At 41.9% G+C, this 16,412-nt stretch overlaps 1 protein-coding gene across 2 annotated transcripts in view; it reads left to right on the forward strand.

Annotated features, from left to right (window-relative positions):
* Positions 1–16,412, forward strand: part of ZNHIT6 (zinc finger HIT-type containing 6) — a 225,385-nt gene that overhangs the window by 112,166 nt on the left and 96,807 nt on the right. For both annotated transcript variants that reach the window (XM_085602069.1, XM_085602070.1), the window contains exon 6: positions 14,911–14,979. In XM_085602069.1, coding sequence (XP_085458195.1) covers positions 14,911–14,979 — 69 coding nt within the window. The remainder of the gene's footprint in view (positions 1–14,910; positions 14,980–16,412) is intronic.

Genomic DNA, 16,412 nt, shown 5'->3' on the forward strand with positions numbered 1-16,412 from the left:
GTGGCGGCCTTGCCTGAAGCTGAGCTGACGCCGCTCAGGCGCCGACGGCTGTTGGCCCTGGCGGCACTGCAGGTGCTGGCTAAGGTCCAGGGCGCGTCCCCGGGTCCCTCTCGTCTCTCCACGCAGGCAGCTGCTTCGTCGGAGGTCGAGTTGGCGCCTTTTCGGCGCCATGCTTTCGCCGACATAGAGCCGGCCCGCTCCATTCTCCTGGGGTGCAATTGGTGAAGGAGGTCGTCTCGGTGTCCCCTCCGGTGCCGGATGACGTCACGCCGGCGCCTGTGGCGGACTCCACGGCGCCGGGTCGTCGACTCATCTCCAGAGGCCCCCTCCTTTCTGTAAGTTTGTCAACTTTCTATCTCTTCTTCTTCAGAGACGGGTCGCCGGGTCGTGGCTTTTTCCCCTCCGTCTTTCAAGGAGGGCTCTTCGACGTCCCCGCGGCCACAGCCTTTCCCTGAAGCACCTCAGGTCCCCCACTCGTCCGTGAATCTTCCACTGTTTCGGGGCTGGACGTTTCTTCCTCCAGCTGGACTCTGTGATGGCCGGCTTAGTTTACAGCCATCCCCCGCGGAGGAATTGCTATCCCCCCCACAACGCCCTACGGAGGGGAGTGCAGACTTTGCCCGAGCCATTTCCACGGCCGCTGGCATTTTGCACACCCCATACCCTACGGACCATTTGCTTGAGGTTCTCCATCAGGGCTCTGGTGGATGGGAGCTGCTTCTTCTCTTCGAAGCTTCGCTCCATAATTCTCTTCTGGGGGCGTCCTGCCACGGGGCATCCGGTGCCCCAGTCGCTCCTCCACCGCCCTGCTCCGCATGATCCAGTCTGCCTTTCTTTCCACCCTTCTACCCAGGGCCCTCTTCTGCAGACTGTTTTCCCTTTCTTACCTTTGGTGTTGTTTCCTCGGTCACGGGAGGCCCGGTGGTTGGATTCATGGGGGCGTAACCTCTTCGCTTCCTCTTGTGCTGCTTTGCGAGCGCTCAACACGCTTTGTGTGTTGGCCTGGGCTACTTCCAGCTTGTGGGATTCTGTGGAGTCCCTTCTGTCTTCTGCCTCTCAGGAAGGTGTCTGCGCTGATCTGCGGCGCCATGTGATGGTTGGCCGCGTTTATTCTTGGTTCGGCCCTGGACGTTTCTGATGCTCTCAGCCACACTATAGCAAGTTCAGTAGCTCTCCATCGCCATGCTTGGCTGAGGGATAGCTTTTTCCCTGAGAACGTTAGGGAGCGTCTAGTTGATCTGCCCTTTGATGGGGTGCGTTTGTTTAACACTCATGCGGATGCCGCCATTTAATGGCTCCTTGCGTGGCTCCGTCCTCCTCCCCCTCCGTAGTCTAGCTTGTCGGTCCTCTGCTGCTTTATGGGCGACGTTATCCCACCCTTTTTTCCGGGGTCTAGTGGTTCGGTTGGAACGTCTGTGTCTTCTGTGTGGGTTGGCGTACCTTCGGGGTCCTTAGGTTGACCCCTTTGTGTGCTGTTGGCTGCTGGTACAGCCCCTTTGGCTTTTGTGGTTCTTTGGTGCCCGTATGTGTCCACGGATTGAGCCTTCTGTGTGTTTTTTGTTTGGCTGGTTGGCAAGCCGTCTGTGGTTCTATCTGCAGGTCCTTTATGTTCTTGTCCTCTGCTGCGGGATTTTTTCCCTAAGAGGTGTTCCCATGTTTCCTTGGGACGTTTCATACCTTACCTTTATGTTCTTGTCCTCTGCTGCAGGATTTTTCCCTAAGAGGTGTTCCCATGTTTTCTTGGGACGTATCATACCCTATGTGGGGTACTTGTAGCTATTGCATAGCACTGTCTTGTGCTCGGAAGGTATCGCTGTATACCGTTGGTGCTGTCTCTTTTGTCTTGTCCGGGCGCAGCTTGCGCTGCTCCAGGTTCTGTCATTCTCTGTGTTCGCTACATCGCTCGACCAGTCTGGTATGCTGTCTACGGTATCATGTTGCGGCGTTTCCGCTTTCCTGTCTGGCATTTCGGCCTGGTCCTCTGTCTGGTGTACCAGGGGGGCTCGGTTTCTCCTGGCTTTCCTGTGTTCTGGTTGACGGCTTGGGTCCGTCCTCCATGTTTCTTCTCTTCTAGCTGGTCCCACTTCTCTTCGTGGGTCGGTATGTGTCTATCGAACGATCCTCCTTTGGGGCTTGTTCTGAATTTCCCTAGCCTCTGCCCTCGGCTCACGCCTGGCTTGTTCTGGGTGCACTGCTCCATGGTATTGCCGGCTGCACATGCCTGCTCGTTCTGGTCCACCGCCGTGGCCCTTAGTGTGTTCCCTTGTGCCCCTGTCTCTTGTTCTGCTGAGGTTTTGCTCACCTGTGCCTTTCTTCTTGCGCCTGCGCTTCTTGGCTGTGGAGCCGTTCCTGCCTTGACTGCTGCTTTGTGGCCGATGCCTGTTCGGCTATCCTCTATCGCTGTGTGTTTTCCCACGGTGGGCTCAGCCTCCGGTTCTTCCTCTTCTCCCTGGAGTTGGGGTGGTTCTTTTCCTCCTGGGTGCTCCTCTGTGGCTGTCTTTCCCTACGAGGGTGGTGGCAGTTGTACCTTGGATGGGCTTGGGGTCTCCTAGTCTTCCCTACGCCTTGTTCTTGTTTACTTCTGCTTAGCAGGGGCTGGTCCGCCCTTCTTGTCCCCGTAACACGTGCCCTGCTGGGGCCCTGTGTTTCTTCCTACTGGGGAGGTTCTCTAGCAGGCCCTCCTCCCCTCTGGGTATGGCTAGGGTATCTATTTTACGTTAAGGAATCTGCGGCTAGTAGTTACTTACCTTCGGTAACGATGTATCTGGTAGAGACGATTCTAGCCGCAGATTCCTTCACGGCCCGCCCTTCCTCCCCGTTCTGCGAGGACCTTCAGTTTGGTTTTCTACACTTTCCTCCCTTCGGGTGGCTTGTCTTCTGTGGTTGTCTGCTTCGCTTCACCCGGACGGGATGCTTAGTTCTGCTTGATTTTTACACCCCTTCCCTTATGATACATGGTCGGTTGGTTCATGTGTGCTTCTGCATCCCTCCACCCTTGGTTTTTTCTCCAGTGTAGGGGCCTGCTTTTACCCTTCTCCCTTTTACTTGCTTGGTGTTTCTGATTCCCTTGCAGTCTTCTGCGTTGTTTTTTTTTGCCTGTACGTCGGCCTTTTCGCTCCTTTCAGGGGATACGGCCCCCCTTGATGGTGTCGTCTGGGGGTGAATTGCTGTTACTCCTCTGTTCTGTGCTTGTTGCCCTTCATTGTTGTGGATTGTGATTGCAGTGTCTCTCTCTCTCTCTCTTTCTCTTGTTCTCTCTCTCTCTCTCTCTTTCTCATTCTTCTGCCTCCATGAAAGAAGCCTTAGCTTGCAAGGGTGTTCCTCAGAGCGGTGCTCTACTCTCTCACTGCTATGGATTTCGCCGCTATGGCTTTTTGTACCTTAATGCTTGGCACTTTTCCAACTGGTGCTGTTCCTCACCTTTCGTTTCTCTCTTTTCTGTTTCACTGAATTATCGCACACTGTTCCCATACTCTCCACAGTTTTGTTTGTGATGGCTCCACATTGTGGCGCGGAAAAGTTCTCCGAAAAAAAACTGATGAGGTGAGGCTTATGTGACCTTGCTGACGTCACGCCCGCGGACGACGTCAGGGCGGATTCGCGTGGTACCGCCCCCCGGCACGCAGAGATGCTGGGGCAAAGAAAGTTTTCCGGGTCCATCCTCACACCTGGGGGATAATTCTACGTTAAGGAATCTGCGGCTAGAATCGTCTCTACCAGATACATCGTTACCGAAGGTAAGTAACTTGTACTTTTATTCGATGACTCCTTGAACTGGTCCCCCTTGCTTCCTCGGAAGAAAGGGGAACTAGTGAAATCTTCTGCAGCTGTTTTTAACTTTGCTACCAGAGTGTGAGGGAAACCAATAAGGGGCACTCTTGAAAATTTACCAAGCAAAATGTATTTCAAAGGCCAGTTACGGGAGCGAGATCTGGGGCCGTATTTGGGTCGGGACCCTGCAAATCGCCGAAAACTCTTTCCTGCGACGGGCACTTTCTGTGCCGCAAAGTATTTCTTCGTACGTTGTGCATGAAGAACTTGAGATGCCTTTCCTCTCAGATGAATTGGCTTTTCGTCGCCTGGCATTATGGCTCAGGATTTGGGCCAAGCAGGAAAATACACTTAGCGAACACATCTTAAATGACTGTCTTTGGCTTGACCATCTTTCGCGTATTCGATGGCTTCAGTACATAAGAGTAGGCTTTTTAAGGCTAGGCAGAGCAGAACTATTCACTAATCCAGAGAGTATATGTAAGAAGGACTATGCATGGGCCAAAGAATGTTTTTTAAGAAGGAGCCATTGCGAATGAGAAGAAATAGAGCTTTGCAAGTCCAGTGTGCGTAGGCACATTATGTTAAAAACGGTGCCAACCACAGAACCATATCTTTTAGGGCTCAAAAGCATTTATGATTGTTTTTTATTGACGAGGTTTCGGCTCGATCTTTTCCACTATCTCCTGGTTCAACCGCGTGGCTCCCACAGAGGTGAGTGTCTCATGTCCTTTGGCTGCGACGGAGAGTCTCCTCAGGACATGATGCACTTTTTAATGTTCTGCAGTTTTTATGATCTTCCCAGAAAATTATTTATCATCCCTATCCTTAAAAAGGCTGGTTTCAGGAGGGTTAAACCAGCTTTTATCTTTTTACAACTTCGTTCTGCAGATACTGTTTTGCACATTCTTAACTTCTTAAGGGCAGCCCTAAGATTCAGGTCAAGTTGTGATTAATTTCTGCACTGTAATCTATGTATTTTAGTTATAAACCCAGTGTAATTTGATGTATTAACAGTTGTTAACCTGTATTGTGGAACACGTTTTTAATCCTGTTTGTTTGACTTTTATGGTTTTACTCATAAAACCGAATAAAGTTTGTTGATGATGATGATGACTGCCTGGGGTCCTGCAATCAGACACAACCATGATCACAGTGGAGCAGGCGCCTTGCTGCAATATAACAGCTAAGGTGTTCTTTACTTATGTCACAATTGCGAAGACCGCGCTATATTTTAAGATGTGTAAAGCGCCGGTGTAGCGATTGTGACAAAAGTAAATAAACAGCATGCCTCGTAGAGCAGTGCCTGTGCTGCACAGGCTCAACCTAAAGAGAGGGTTGAAGACATTTCAAGAAAGAGAACCAATAAACAAAAGCAGTTTGAGCCAGAAAGAGACTAAAGAGACTTTGAGAGAAAGTAGATTCCAGAATCTAGTCAGAGTGAATCACCAGTTGCTAAAAGAGCACCCAGAAGGAGAGTTCCGAACCAAAAGTACATCTCATCTGAGTGGGTGTATTTGACCCCAGTATCGGAAGAAGAAGCAGCAGATGAAATTTAGGAGGATTATTACCGAATGAACAAAAGTCAATGTAATTTTGAAACAGAAACTAAAGAAGAGCCACCCTGAAAAGGAGAAGTAGAGACTGTAATCATCCAGTACTAATGAGGAAGATCCATGAAAGAATCTAAACACATTTCTGTCTAAAGAACTGGGCTAGAGACTTTGACAGATTTTGTTTTGAATTTTTGAAATGCAAATTTTTACAAAGACTGAAAAGATGATTAAATGTTTTTCCATTTTTCTTGTTTATTATTGTTTTAAAGAAATAAGAAGAAAATATTTTTTTAAAGAAAATTTTGGTTCAGTGTTAATTTTTTTGTCATTAAAGGGTTTTTGGTCTCAAACGAGAAGATGGAAAACAGCTGATACTGTAAAATTGTAGGGATGATACTGCTTATTAAAACCTTACTATTTGGCCTGCTGGTGTGCTTGGTACTGATTCCTGTGGGAAATGTTTCAAGTTATATGAATAGTATTGTTGAAGCTGATATTAATCTTGAAGAATTTAAACAAATAATACAGTACGTGACGAGCATTTAGCTAGTGGTGTTAAAGATAATGTGTTTTATAAAATGATTAGAGAATACTTTAACATAAGGAAGATTAGCAAGTGCTACGTGCAACACTTACCTTCCCACATCAGCTGGAAAAGGCTCAACATAAGTACATTTTTATCGATGTCATATTCACTGTCCTGTAACATTTTTCTGTCTATATTTAAACAGAAGGAATTTCTTTCTCTTTACCTAACTGCTTTCAATGGGCCCTTGGAGGTTTTATTAATTAATGAGAATGTTAAAGAATTTAAATGTTATGTTAGGCAGATTTATGAAGCGAATGGCAGCCCCAACATCGGGGTTTCCCAGCGCTAGCAGACAAGCGGACCAGGGAGGATGAGCTTAGTGGAAGAGAAAAGCCATGTTTTAACCAATTTCCTAAATGCCCAATGATCTTGTGTGCTCCGAGCAACAAGAGAGGCGGCATTCCATAGGGCCGGGCCATTGCACAAAAGAGAAAAAGAGCAATGGATGTGGAAATGGAAGACTACAAGGACTGCATGTATCAACAATTGGAGCAATTGGAGGAGAATGTACTATTATCTAAGAAGATAAAGGTTTCAACTAACTAATGGCTGATTAGTAAAGTTTATTAATGGGGGTAAAAAATAATCAGAGGAGAAGATTGTTAAAGCTTTCTCTGATGTGCAATTCTGGTTGGCAGATTATTTGTGCAAATTCGTAATTTTAATAATGCATATGACCGTAACCGATACAGTAATGATTTTGCACTTAAAACGATAAAATTAGCTCATTTAGAATTGTGATTAATAATGCAATATAGTTATGCCACATTTTCGTATGAGACACCATTATTTTAAAATAGATACATTTTCTGGTGTTGTGTTCATCCTTCCCATTCCCCTTCCCAATTATCTACCCGCTGAGAGTCTGATCTCCCTATAGTTTCCATGGAAACTGAACTCTATGACGTAAATACACTGTAGTGTTAGAAAGCATATATTGTGAATGTACATTTCCATTATGTACCTGATGTATAATTTTGAAGGATTTCCGCTGCTAGTTCTGATGCAGGCATGCAGAAGAACCTAATTCTATTGTTAAGAAAATGTTTCATATTGTGTTGTACATACGGAGTGCAGTTGCTAAGGAAGTAAGCAGAAGATTTCTCCTACTTCAAGAAATGGGTTAGTCTTAAGAACCTTTCAGTTTACAAAACTGTTTTTTATTTCCCAATGCGACTTAACTATGATTGTGCTATGCTGAGTTTGCCGTTTTTTTTATATTATTATGCATAAAATGTGTATAAGAACTCTTGATTTTGATAGGTTGGGGGTGACTTTCCATTTTACTCCCGAAACTCGGTCCAACTGCTTTGAGATTTTCTTTCTCACTTACAATCCTGTCAGTACTCTTTATGAGCTTGACACTTAGAATTTAGAGAGATTTTATTGATTAACCAGGGTTTCTGTTATGATTCTGTTTTCTGTATTTGAGCCTTCTTGGCAAATTATGCATTTTCTCTGTAATGTTTTTATTAACCATTTTGTATTAAACCTACTTAATTTGGATCTAGTTCTTGAGTTGTCCCAGTTTCTAATTATGATTTTACTCTGCTAAGTTTGTGTTACCACTAGATAAATGAGAATACTCACGGAGCTGAACTGCCTAGGGTACAATTTTGGGTTCAACAAAATTGGGGTTCGGAAGAGTATTGGGGTTCAGCTCCCACACTTGCCCGATTGAATCGATGACTTTGTCACTAGTTAGTGATCAGACTGTATATGAAGTGACCTATGTCTATGATATATGCGCATGTTATTTTAAGGTTTCTACATTTCTCTCTATTTTGTTTATCACATACTACTAGGTTAGTGATTTTTTAATTTTCTGTAGTCTGTTAACCATTTATGCTGTTACTATTCTGCAGGACTTGTTTAAATGTTGTTCAGTATAAAGGGATGGAATACTTTGTGTCACCTTGTTCCATGGAATCCCAGACTCTGGATTTCATGAGACGCATGGTGAGTTTTTGTGTTTTTTTAAGCGGTTGGGCAGTGGTGTGATGAAGCTGGCGGTCGTTCTCCTTCCTGACTGGGAATGAAACTATACTTCCACTTACCTTGTGAGCACCTCCTTTCAGACTGGCGTTCGGTGCACACGCTCCTAAAGAACTCCAGAGTGAAATATATATAGGAGATGCATTGTAGCAAAGTATGAGGCAGAGTTACCATTTCAGCATCTACAGTGATTGAATTTAAATTTGAGTATGTGATCTAGAAAGCTAACAATTATACATATTGGCTTCACAGATTAGAAATATTGGTGCAAGTATTTCATGGCGAAAACTGTGTGCAACATGACTGCGTACTCTCCAGATTTGATTAATTTATAAACATTCTCTGGGCTCAATAATTTCACATTGATTTTAGTTTTTTAAATATACTTATGTAGAAAGAAGGAATGGGTTACTTTGTTAGATTGTTCAGAAGGACTGAAAGTTAAGTTTACCTTTACTAATAAGGTCAATAGTATGTCGTGTTATATTACCACCTTCAGTTAGCATGTCATTCTCAAAATCTGAAATATGATGTGAAAGAGGTTATTTATTGTTCTGCCTTGTTAGAAAGTAGTCCAGTCTTTTTGATTTGATGGTAAAACCATAGTCTGGAGATTACGCCTGTGTTTGCTTTGCACCAATACTCCTGAAAAAAATATGATTAAGACTAGTCAAGTATACTGTGGCAAGATGGCTGCTAGGTTTTACGTAAGATAAAAATCGGCAACTTTGGACTGAGAGCTTACGTTGACCACCCTGTACTTACCCCTCACCCCGACCTCCGCTCAGTTGGCTCACTTTGGAATTGTGACGCCAGAGAAACTTTGATTTAGAAACCTAACTTCCAAAGAAAACTAAATGACGTAGCGGTTGCCGTCTATAAATGTAGACGCTGTGAGGTTTTTGCCGTCCATGTAATTGGCAGGAATATTACCAGTGACTGCATTAGCAAGAAGTGAATTGATGTCAGAGCTATGGAAAAGCACCGACGACATGTTATGTGATGAGAAATGCAAAAATGGAATGATACATCGAGCTGGAAAACTGTGCTGACACTGGTATTGACAAGGCAAATTGGAGTGGTGTGAGCCTATGCCTAAAAAGGTCCTGTGAATAAGGTGGCCACCACACTTTCCCCTGCCCCTAATCTCCCAAAACATTTAGGGTGCTGAAACATGCATTTTGTGACAAATTTATCCTACTGCAGAAAATGTAAAAACAAATTTTAGAATAATTTAACAGCCACCTGACATAGCTAGTCAGTTTTCTTCTTTAAAAATACTCCAATGTGTATTTCGATAGCTTCGAAAAAGGAAAACAAAAGTGATGAGGCGTTCCCAAAAGAGCTTTACCCCCAGAATTCCACTCATGTAAAGAAGGAGGTCAGCTCTCTGGCTAAATAATGGCAGGACGAGAAAGGCCTTTTGCCAAAAAAAGGTCATTAGCAGAAATGAGCAAAACCCTTAAGAATTGGGTTTATAAATGGTAAGCAACAGTGACTCCTCTTCTAGAATTCCATTTTGTATTTGAGGGCTAGGTAAAACTTAGTAACTTAATTCCCAGGATCAACGGAAGCCTCATAAAAATTCAGGACCTTTTCAAGCAATAGTTGTCAAAAATAGACAAGGGGTTACATAAGGACGCCATTAGATAGATTCCCTCAAACCTTCGCTGCGGGCACCAGAAAATGAAAAAGCTCTACAGATTCAATCATGTCCAACAATAAATCACTATATTCTATTGTAGAGATGGAATTAATAAGTATAATTTCAAAAAGAGCACTTGACTGCTTCTCCTTTTTGATCTAATAATAGATGTGGGTGCTACTAAAAGGTGCATCTATTAATTTAAAACCCTTATGCACTGAGGTGTACCACAAGGTTTCTTACTGTTTTTAATTTATTCTAGAGCTTTATTTTGAATTATCTGGAAACTATAGATAGGACACACAAATCCTAAATGAAGAGCCTGTGTGCGAAAATTGGTTGACTTTAAATGCTATTAGAACATAATTGATAGTGATTAGGTTAAGACAAAATAGCCATTTTCAGGAATACAAACCATTTCAGATTGAAGAGCACACCGCTCTATTCACTCTAACTATGGTGCAACAGATACGTAAATACAGTTTCTTGTGATTGCAATTACTGCTTGAAAGTGCTTTTTAAGCTACAAACACAAGTAAATGAAAATGTTAGCACTTTGCTGGCTGGATCAATACTTTCAGTGTGCTATTTGTGGTCATCCCCGAAAGGATTCTGTATGAGGTAAATAAGATCCGGACTTCGGCCAGCAGAGTTGTGTTTGGTTAAACACGATAAAAATGAAACCAATTCAAGAGTGCAACACCGGCCACAGATCTCTCTGAAAATAATTGATCATTGACATTGACTGACTCAGGGCCTGTTATAACTGGAAGTAAATTTAAAGTTGCAAACTGGGAGTGAAAAGTGGTAATGTTTTAAAACAAATTGCAGGATTCTGTAAGCCCGTTTCCTCTAAGTGTGAAAGGCACACTAGTGAATGCTGGTGCAGGTGTGCCCGTTCAAAAAGGAGACCGAATGTCAAAACAAACATAAATTCACAGTTTCGTGTTCGTAAATAATGTAGTGCGTGTATCTGTTCAATTAATAAAGTAATCGCCTGTGTAACTCTGGCATGGGACTTAAGCTCTAGCACGTGTTCTTAAATACCTTGAAACGACCACAAGATTGCAGAAAATATACTGCATATGTCAAACTCAAGAAAAACCCATAACTCACCCATGAAATCGGTTTTACTTAGCAACCAAGTTGTGTTTTGTTTAGCTGCTAGGTGCACATACGCATTTTTGGGAAGCTTTTCGCCAGCTGGAGTCCTCCAAACAAGATTTATTTTGCCTGGTGAGCAAATCAAATATGTTAAGACAGCAGCACATATTTTAAAGCGTGATACTGCTGATTTCCTTAGTGTTTCGTGACAGTTGTGCTTTTTAGAGTTTGTACTCTGAAAGGTAAGTACTGAAATAGGGTACACCAACATCCAGTAGAGCACATTGTACTCTGCTATCACACAGATTCCAACAGACCACACCATAAATACCACACACAGACATTCAACTGAACACAATGGACAGGGCGCCTTCAAACGTCCAAAACAGCCCAAATATGCCATATAGGTTGAGATCACAGTTCTGAACAACAGTCGTCACAGCGAGGTGGCCCACTCACATTTCCCTCTCCAGATCCCACTGAAGAAGACATTACCTGCAATGAAAATCTTGTAATCTTGTGGAAATTCATCCACACGGTGCCGAAAGGGCGTGGAGTCTATACCATTTTTAATTTATCTGGTATGGTTTTCTATCTGTTAAATGCATGTCTCATTAAAAGCCAGATTAGCCTAATTTGGTAGCCCTTCATCGAGGGAAATGCTTAAAAAGATTTGCCATTGAATTTGTTTCATGGATTACTCAAGGTTGTATGCATATATTTTTGATTCATTTTTAATAGTTGACTTCTTGATGTTTTGACAGAACGTCTGATGTAGAGTTGTGAAAGCCTAGGTTTTCTTTCAGAAAATGTATTGCACTTATGAATTTAGAAATGCTACTCTGCTACATAATTTGGCCTGTCCAATCCAGCTCCCTAGTTCTTCATCAAACGCTGGAAATTCCTTTTAACATGCTATGTTGTAGGATGAGCCTGCCAGACCGTGCAGGCTGTCTAATTGCAAAAGACATATTGTGGGCTTACAAAGAACATTCTGGGACTTACAGCCCTCCCATTGGTTGCCATTGATTGACTTTGTTACTCTCATTTACTTTCTTCTTATTCAATGGCTTTCCTCACCCCAGTTTCTCCATCTTGTGTTTATACCTCACCTGGAGCACAGCCTCATTACCATCTTTGTGATTGGCTGGTTTCTGTTTTCCCACTGCTCACTTTAAGCTCGCTCCCTTATGTGCTTCACCCCTCACCAAATGCCTGCCCCGCATTCCATGTTCTGTCTCCCTAGTGTTGCAAGCTCTCTCATATGTGCTTCTCTCTTGCAAAACTCCCTCCACCATGCTCCCGTGCTGCTTTCTTCCTCGTGTGCTTCTCCCTTCCCCTTTGTTGCTGTCCCTCATGTGCCACACTCCCCCCTCCCTCACTCACTCCCCCACCCGATCCTCCGTTGCCCCCACATCCTGCCTTTTTTTTCTTCTTCGTTTTATTTTGATTTATTTAATATTTGAGGGGTGGGGATGGACCAGGCAATACATTGGGGCCAAATCCTCTGCCTTAAAAAAGCACTTTTGCACTACTACCTTAATTTTTTTCGAATCTGTAATGGCACATGCACACACTCATCACACATGCATGCACCTACAAAATGACAGAGCAGCTGTGGGTTTGCGCCTTTTCTTTTTCTTGCATTGTATTTGTTTTGGCCACACTGTACAGCATCTTGCTGAACCATTGTAACATTAAGACAGCTAGTAGGTCATAATGATGAGACCGTTGGCTTTGCCAATGATTGTTTGACTAGAGAGTCCTGTAGGTGTGTTCCTTTACTTGTACTCTTCTGAACGCAAGTCTTTCTCCAGTGGTGCTTGCACTTAATTATATTTATTGTTTGACTTTACTATAGGTTCATTATGCTACCTAACGTCTTAACTGTTATATGGTACAAGGAATAATAAATGGTAAAAGTTGGCCTCATTCTTGTGTTAGGTGATCCCCAGTGTGACACATTTGAATAAACGTAAATGTTGGAAATGACCATCTTTTGCGTGGTGTTCCCCCATATTTTTGCCTTAAATTTTTCTTGACCTTAGAAGTCTGTACACTTTACGCTGCTAACCAGTGTTAAAGTGCTTGTGCTCCCACTCTTAAACATAATGAAATTGGTATAAAACTGATTGGTGCATTTAACCTACCTAGAATCGCTAGTGTATGGTACATAATAAAAGTATACCTAGGGCTTTTAAGTTGAATGCCACCAGTGAGCTGCAACACATGTTGTGCAAGTGAAGGGCACAACAGACCCGACCCAGGGTCTATTGTAGGATGGCAGAGTAGTTTTTAAAGTGCCAGTTCCCTCTGTCAAAATACACTCTGTTGACAGGCCTAACACATTCCTTTTAAATACTTAGCAGTTACCCTTAAGGTAGGCCTTAGTACCTAGAAAGACAAGGTGCATGGTATTTAATAGTAGGACATGCAAAAAAAAAAAATATTCTATATGTCCCTATAGTGACTAGCCCCTCAAAGCTATTTTCTCATGAATGTGACAAGCTATAAAATAATTAAGCAACTATTTTTATAGTTATTTTTTTTCCTAGACATTACGGAAAAGTAACTTTTAGAAAGTTACCTTTGCCCTGCCTGAAGTATTGTTAAATCCAATTGCAGTTTTAAACTAAATATTCAATTTAGTATTCATAATAGCCCCTTTAAAAAAAAAAATTTCTAGAAGTGTATCTCTTTTAAAGTAGTGTTTCCAAATCTTGCATTTTGTGGACATAGTCAGTTATATATATTTAATATATATGCTGATAGAATATTGGGATTAGAAATAAGTAACTGTTCCCTCTCCCTTCTGTCACTTTTTTTTATTTAATTCAGCACAAAAAGTTGTCGGCAGTTTTAGGAATATGTTTCCCCACTAACTGGTAAATATATAAGCAGTTTGGCATGCATTTTGCATCAGGATCTTAAAGCTACACATAGATCTCTTCAAGGTGTGCTGAAAGACATTTCTTGTATTAATAACATGGTATTAACTTAATCTGCATTAAGCTATGTACCCTGTGAGGACATCGGTGTTATCTAATCCTATCATGTTTGGGGAATTTGCATTAGAATATGGAGCAGGACTGGTTTGCACACCTACCCTCTTTATTACCCTGGTAGATTCAGCATCACCTTAAAACACAGTGGTGAAAGGTATGACACTGACACCAGGAACCCGACAATGTATTATACATTTTGATGCATTCCCTAGAATTTTAAGATAATTTGTTCATGTTTGCAGAGATTATTCTTCAAAATGTCAGGATTGAAGGAAATCTGTACCACAACAGAAGCACTCCAATAGCATAAAACTTGTTTGAGGATGTAAATCTTAAGGTGGTTAACATAATTATCAAATAATATGCAATTTAAAATATTTGTAGACATCCCTCATTGAACAATTTAAATTTAGTTGTGCTAGAAATTAAAACAAAATGTATTACTTTGTGAATTAAACTAAGGACAAATAAATTGTCTAGATTGTGTCTTTCCTCTTAATTTAGAAAAGGAATACCTTCGCATTCCAGAGCACAAGAGTTCATTTCTACGTAGAAACAAATTTAATGAAAATACCACAGTCACAAAAAATATATTTTCTACTGGGAGGCAAGGTTATTAAGAATAATACTGGCTCATGAAGTATTAACATATAAGTAATTTTCCTTAGGCACCCTGTCTACTCTGGTAAATTTAATGAGATATGCATTAGTAGTGATTTTAGATATTCTGCTTTGTACACAACCACATTGGTTAACTTTGCATCAATAAATGCAAAAATAAAAAGTAGCAAAGCTGTACATGAAAGAAGACCCTCATCCGAATACTGCTTGATTTGGTTAATTTAGCGTGTATGTTCTTGTTCATTTTTTGTGGCACAAAAAATATAACCACCATTCCTTTTATGCAATATGTACATTTATACAGTTTAAGTATGTATAATGAAGTTTGTAAAGAATCTTCAAAGTAATAAGTTAAAGCTGATATCAGATGTATAGTCTCAATATTCAACTGTACCATACTAAATCTTTGTCTAATGTTTTTATTTTGTGAAATGCAATTAAGGGGAGCGTAGTAGTCTGAGTATAAATACCCAGGTTATTTTTCTGCTGAAATAGGAGATGAGTAAGCAAACAACTGTGTTCACAGTTTAATAGCATTGCCCTGAGTCAATCCCCTAAAAGGGATTTACTGTAAAGAGAAACTGATTACAAATCTTAATTAACTTATTCCAATCAATTTTCTAGGCAGCAGAAGTTCTACTGGTGTTTGAAGCTCGTTTTTCCCCAGAGTCATGCTGAATATTTTGAGAAAAGGTATCCATTGTTTAATTCTTGTAGAAATTAGAGTAAATATGTATATAGTTATAAAAAACTATGTTAGATTAAAATGATTGTTCTGTAAATTTCCTAAAAAATATCGGTAGCTCAATGAAACCTTGGTGTGCTTGCGGTGTTTAGACCCATGACTATAGAATGTGTTTTTGTTTCAAATGCTTATAGAGTACTTGATTGTTTTAAGTAATGAGGAGGTGTGATGAAGATCCATTTATATTTGGTGCTTCTCATGCTGAAATGAAAACTTGTGTGCTAGTTGAAAAGTAGCTCAGCATTACCTCTCTGAAATCCAGGTAAAAAGAAAGCGGCATGAAAAGAATAGCCTTCAACTTAAAGGTAGGCATTTTTGAAAATGTTTGAGCCAATGTCATCCCAGAGGTGTGACTTGACATCAAGTGCCAAAGCATGACCTGGTCCAGTGATTATTTCACAGTGTAACGTACTAGAGTAATGTTAAATAGACGCAAACTGTGTAATCTCTTAATAGATTATAGGGGGTGCGATGGGCCACTCAAATCACTCCTTCACGAAAAGCCTGGCTTGGCTCTTGCTCTACCTACACAAAAGGCACAGTCGGCTGTTTGTCTTGCGCTGGGCTTAGACATTCTTTGCCTTGCTCTAATCAACCTTAGAAGTAAACAAAAAAGTGATGGGTGGGATGCTTAAATTAGTCTCAGTCACTAGAAGTAACTCTGGGCTGCATCCAAATCCATCTTTTTTTGTTTTGTCCACCGTGCCTCAGATTAGACCCAGCCATAAGCAAATCAGTCTTGATCCTACTGTAGTGCAAACAGTCCAGCCCGAACTGCCAAGCCACCCCCTCTCTGAACTGCAACCCAAGACTGGTTTCGCCCTAGTTGGGGCTCTTAAGTCGGGTGCAGCTTTGCTTCAGTGGCATCAGGAGCATGGGACTCCTGTCTAGGCAAATTTGTAGCACCAAGTAACTAAAGTTATCAAAATAATTGATGGGCGGAATGCTTGAATTAATCACAGCCACTGATATTTACTTTGGGTTGCTGGTAATTAAGTCATGTATTCCATCCATAACCTTGGTATTGCTGCAGTTAATCATGGTTGAAAGACTCCATTAAGAAAAAGATTGCCACCATGGACTTAAAAAAGGTGCTGCCCCCACCGCCTACCTCTCAATGTTGGTTTTGCCCTGATCATATTAAAACCAGTTTATGGTCAGCTATACATCTACATGTGTGTCGTTCACGCGACTCTTGTTTGAAATTGGATGTTCAGAAGTTTTCAAAGGAGCAGCTAGTCTCTCATTTATTTACGGATTAAGACCTTAACAAAGGAAAAATGCATACAAAACCCCAAACCTCCAATTTCTATGGTTAGCTGGCTTTTTGTTGTTGAACATCCCTCTTACTGCACCCAAAATACTGTAATAGAGCAGCTTA

The sequence above is a fragment of the Triturus cristatus genome, chromosome 4_2 (assembly GCF_964204655.1).
Source record: "Triturus cristatus chromosome 4_2, aTriCri1.1, whole genome shotgun sequence".
Taxonomy (NCBI): domain Eukaryota; kingdom Metazoa; phylum Chordata; class Amphibia; order Caudata; family Salamandridae; genus Triturus; species Triturus cristatus.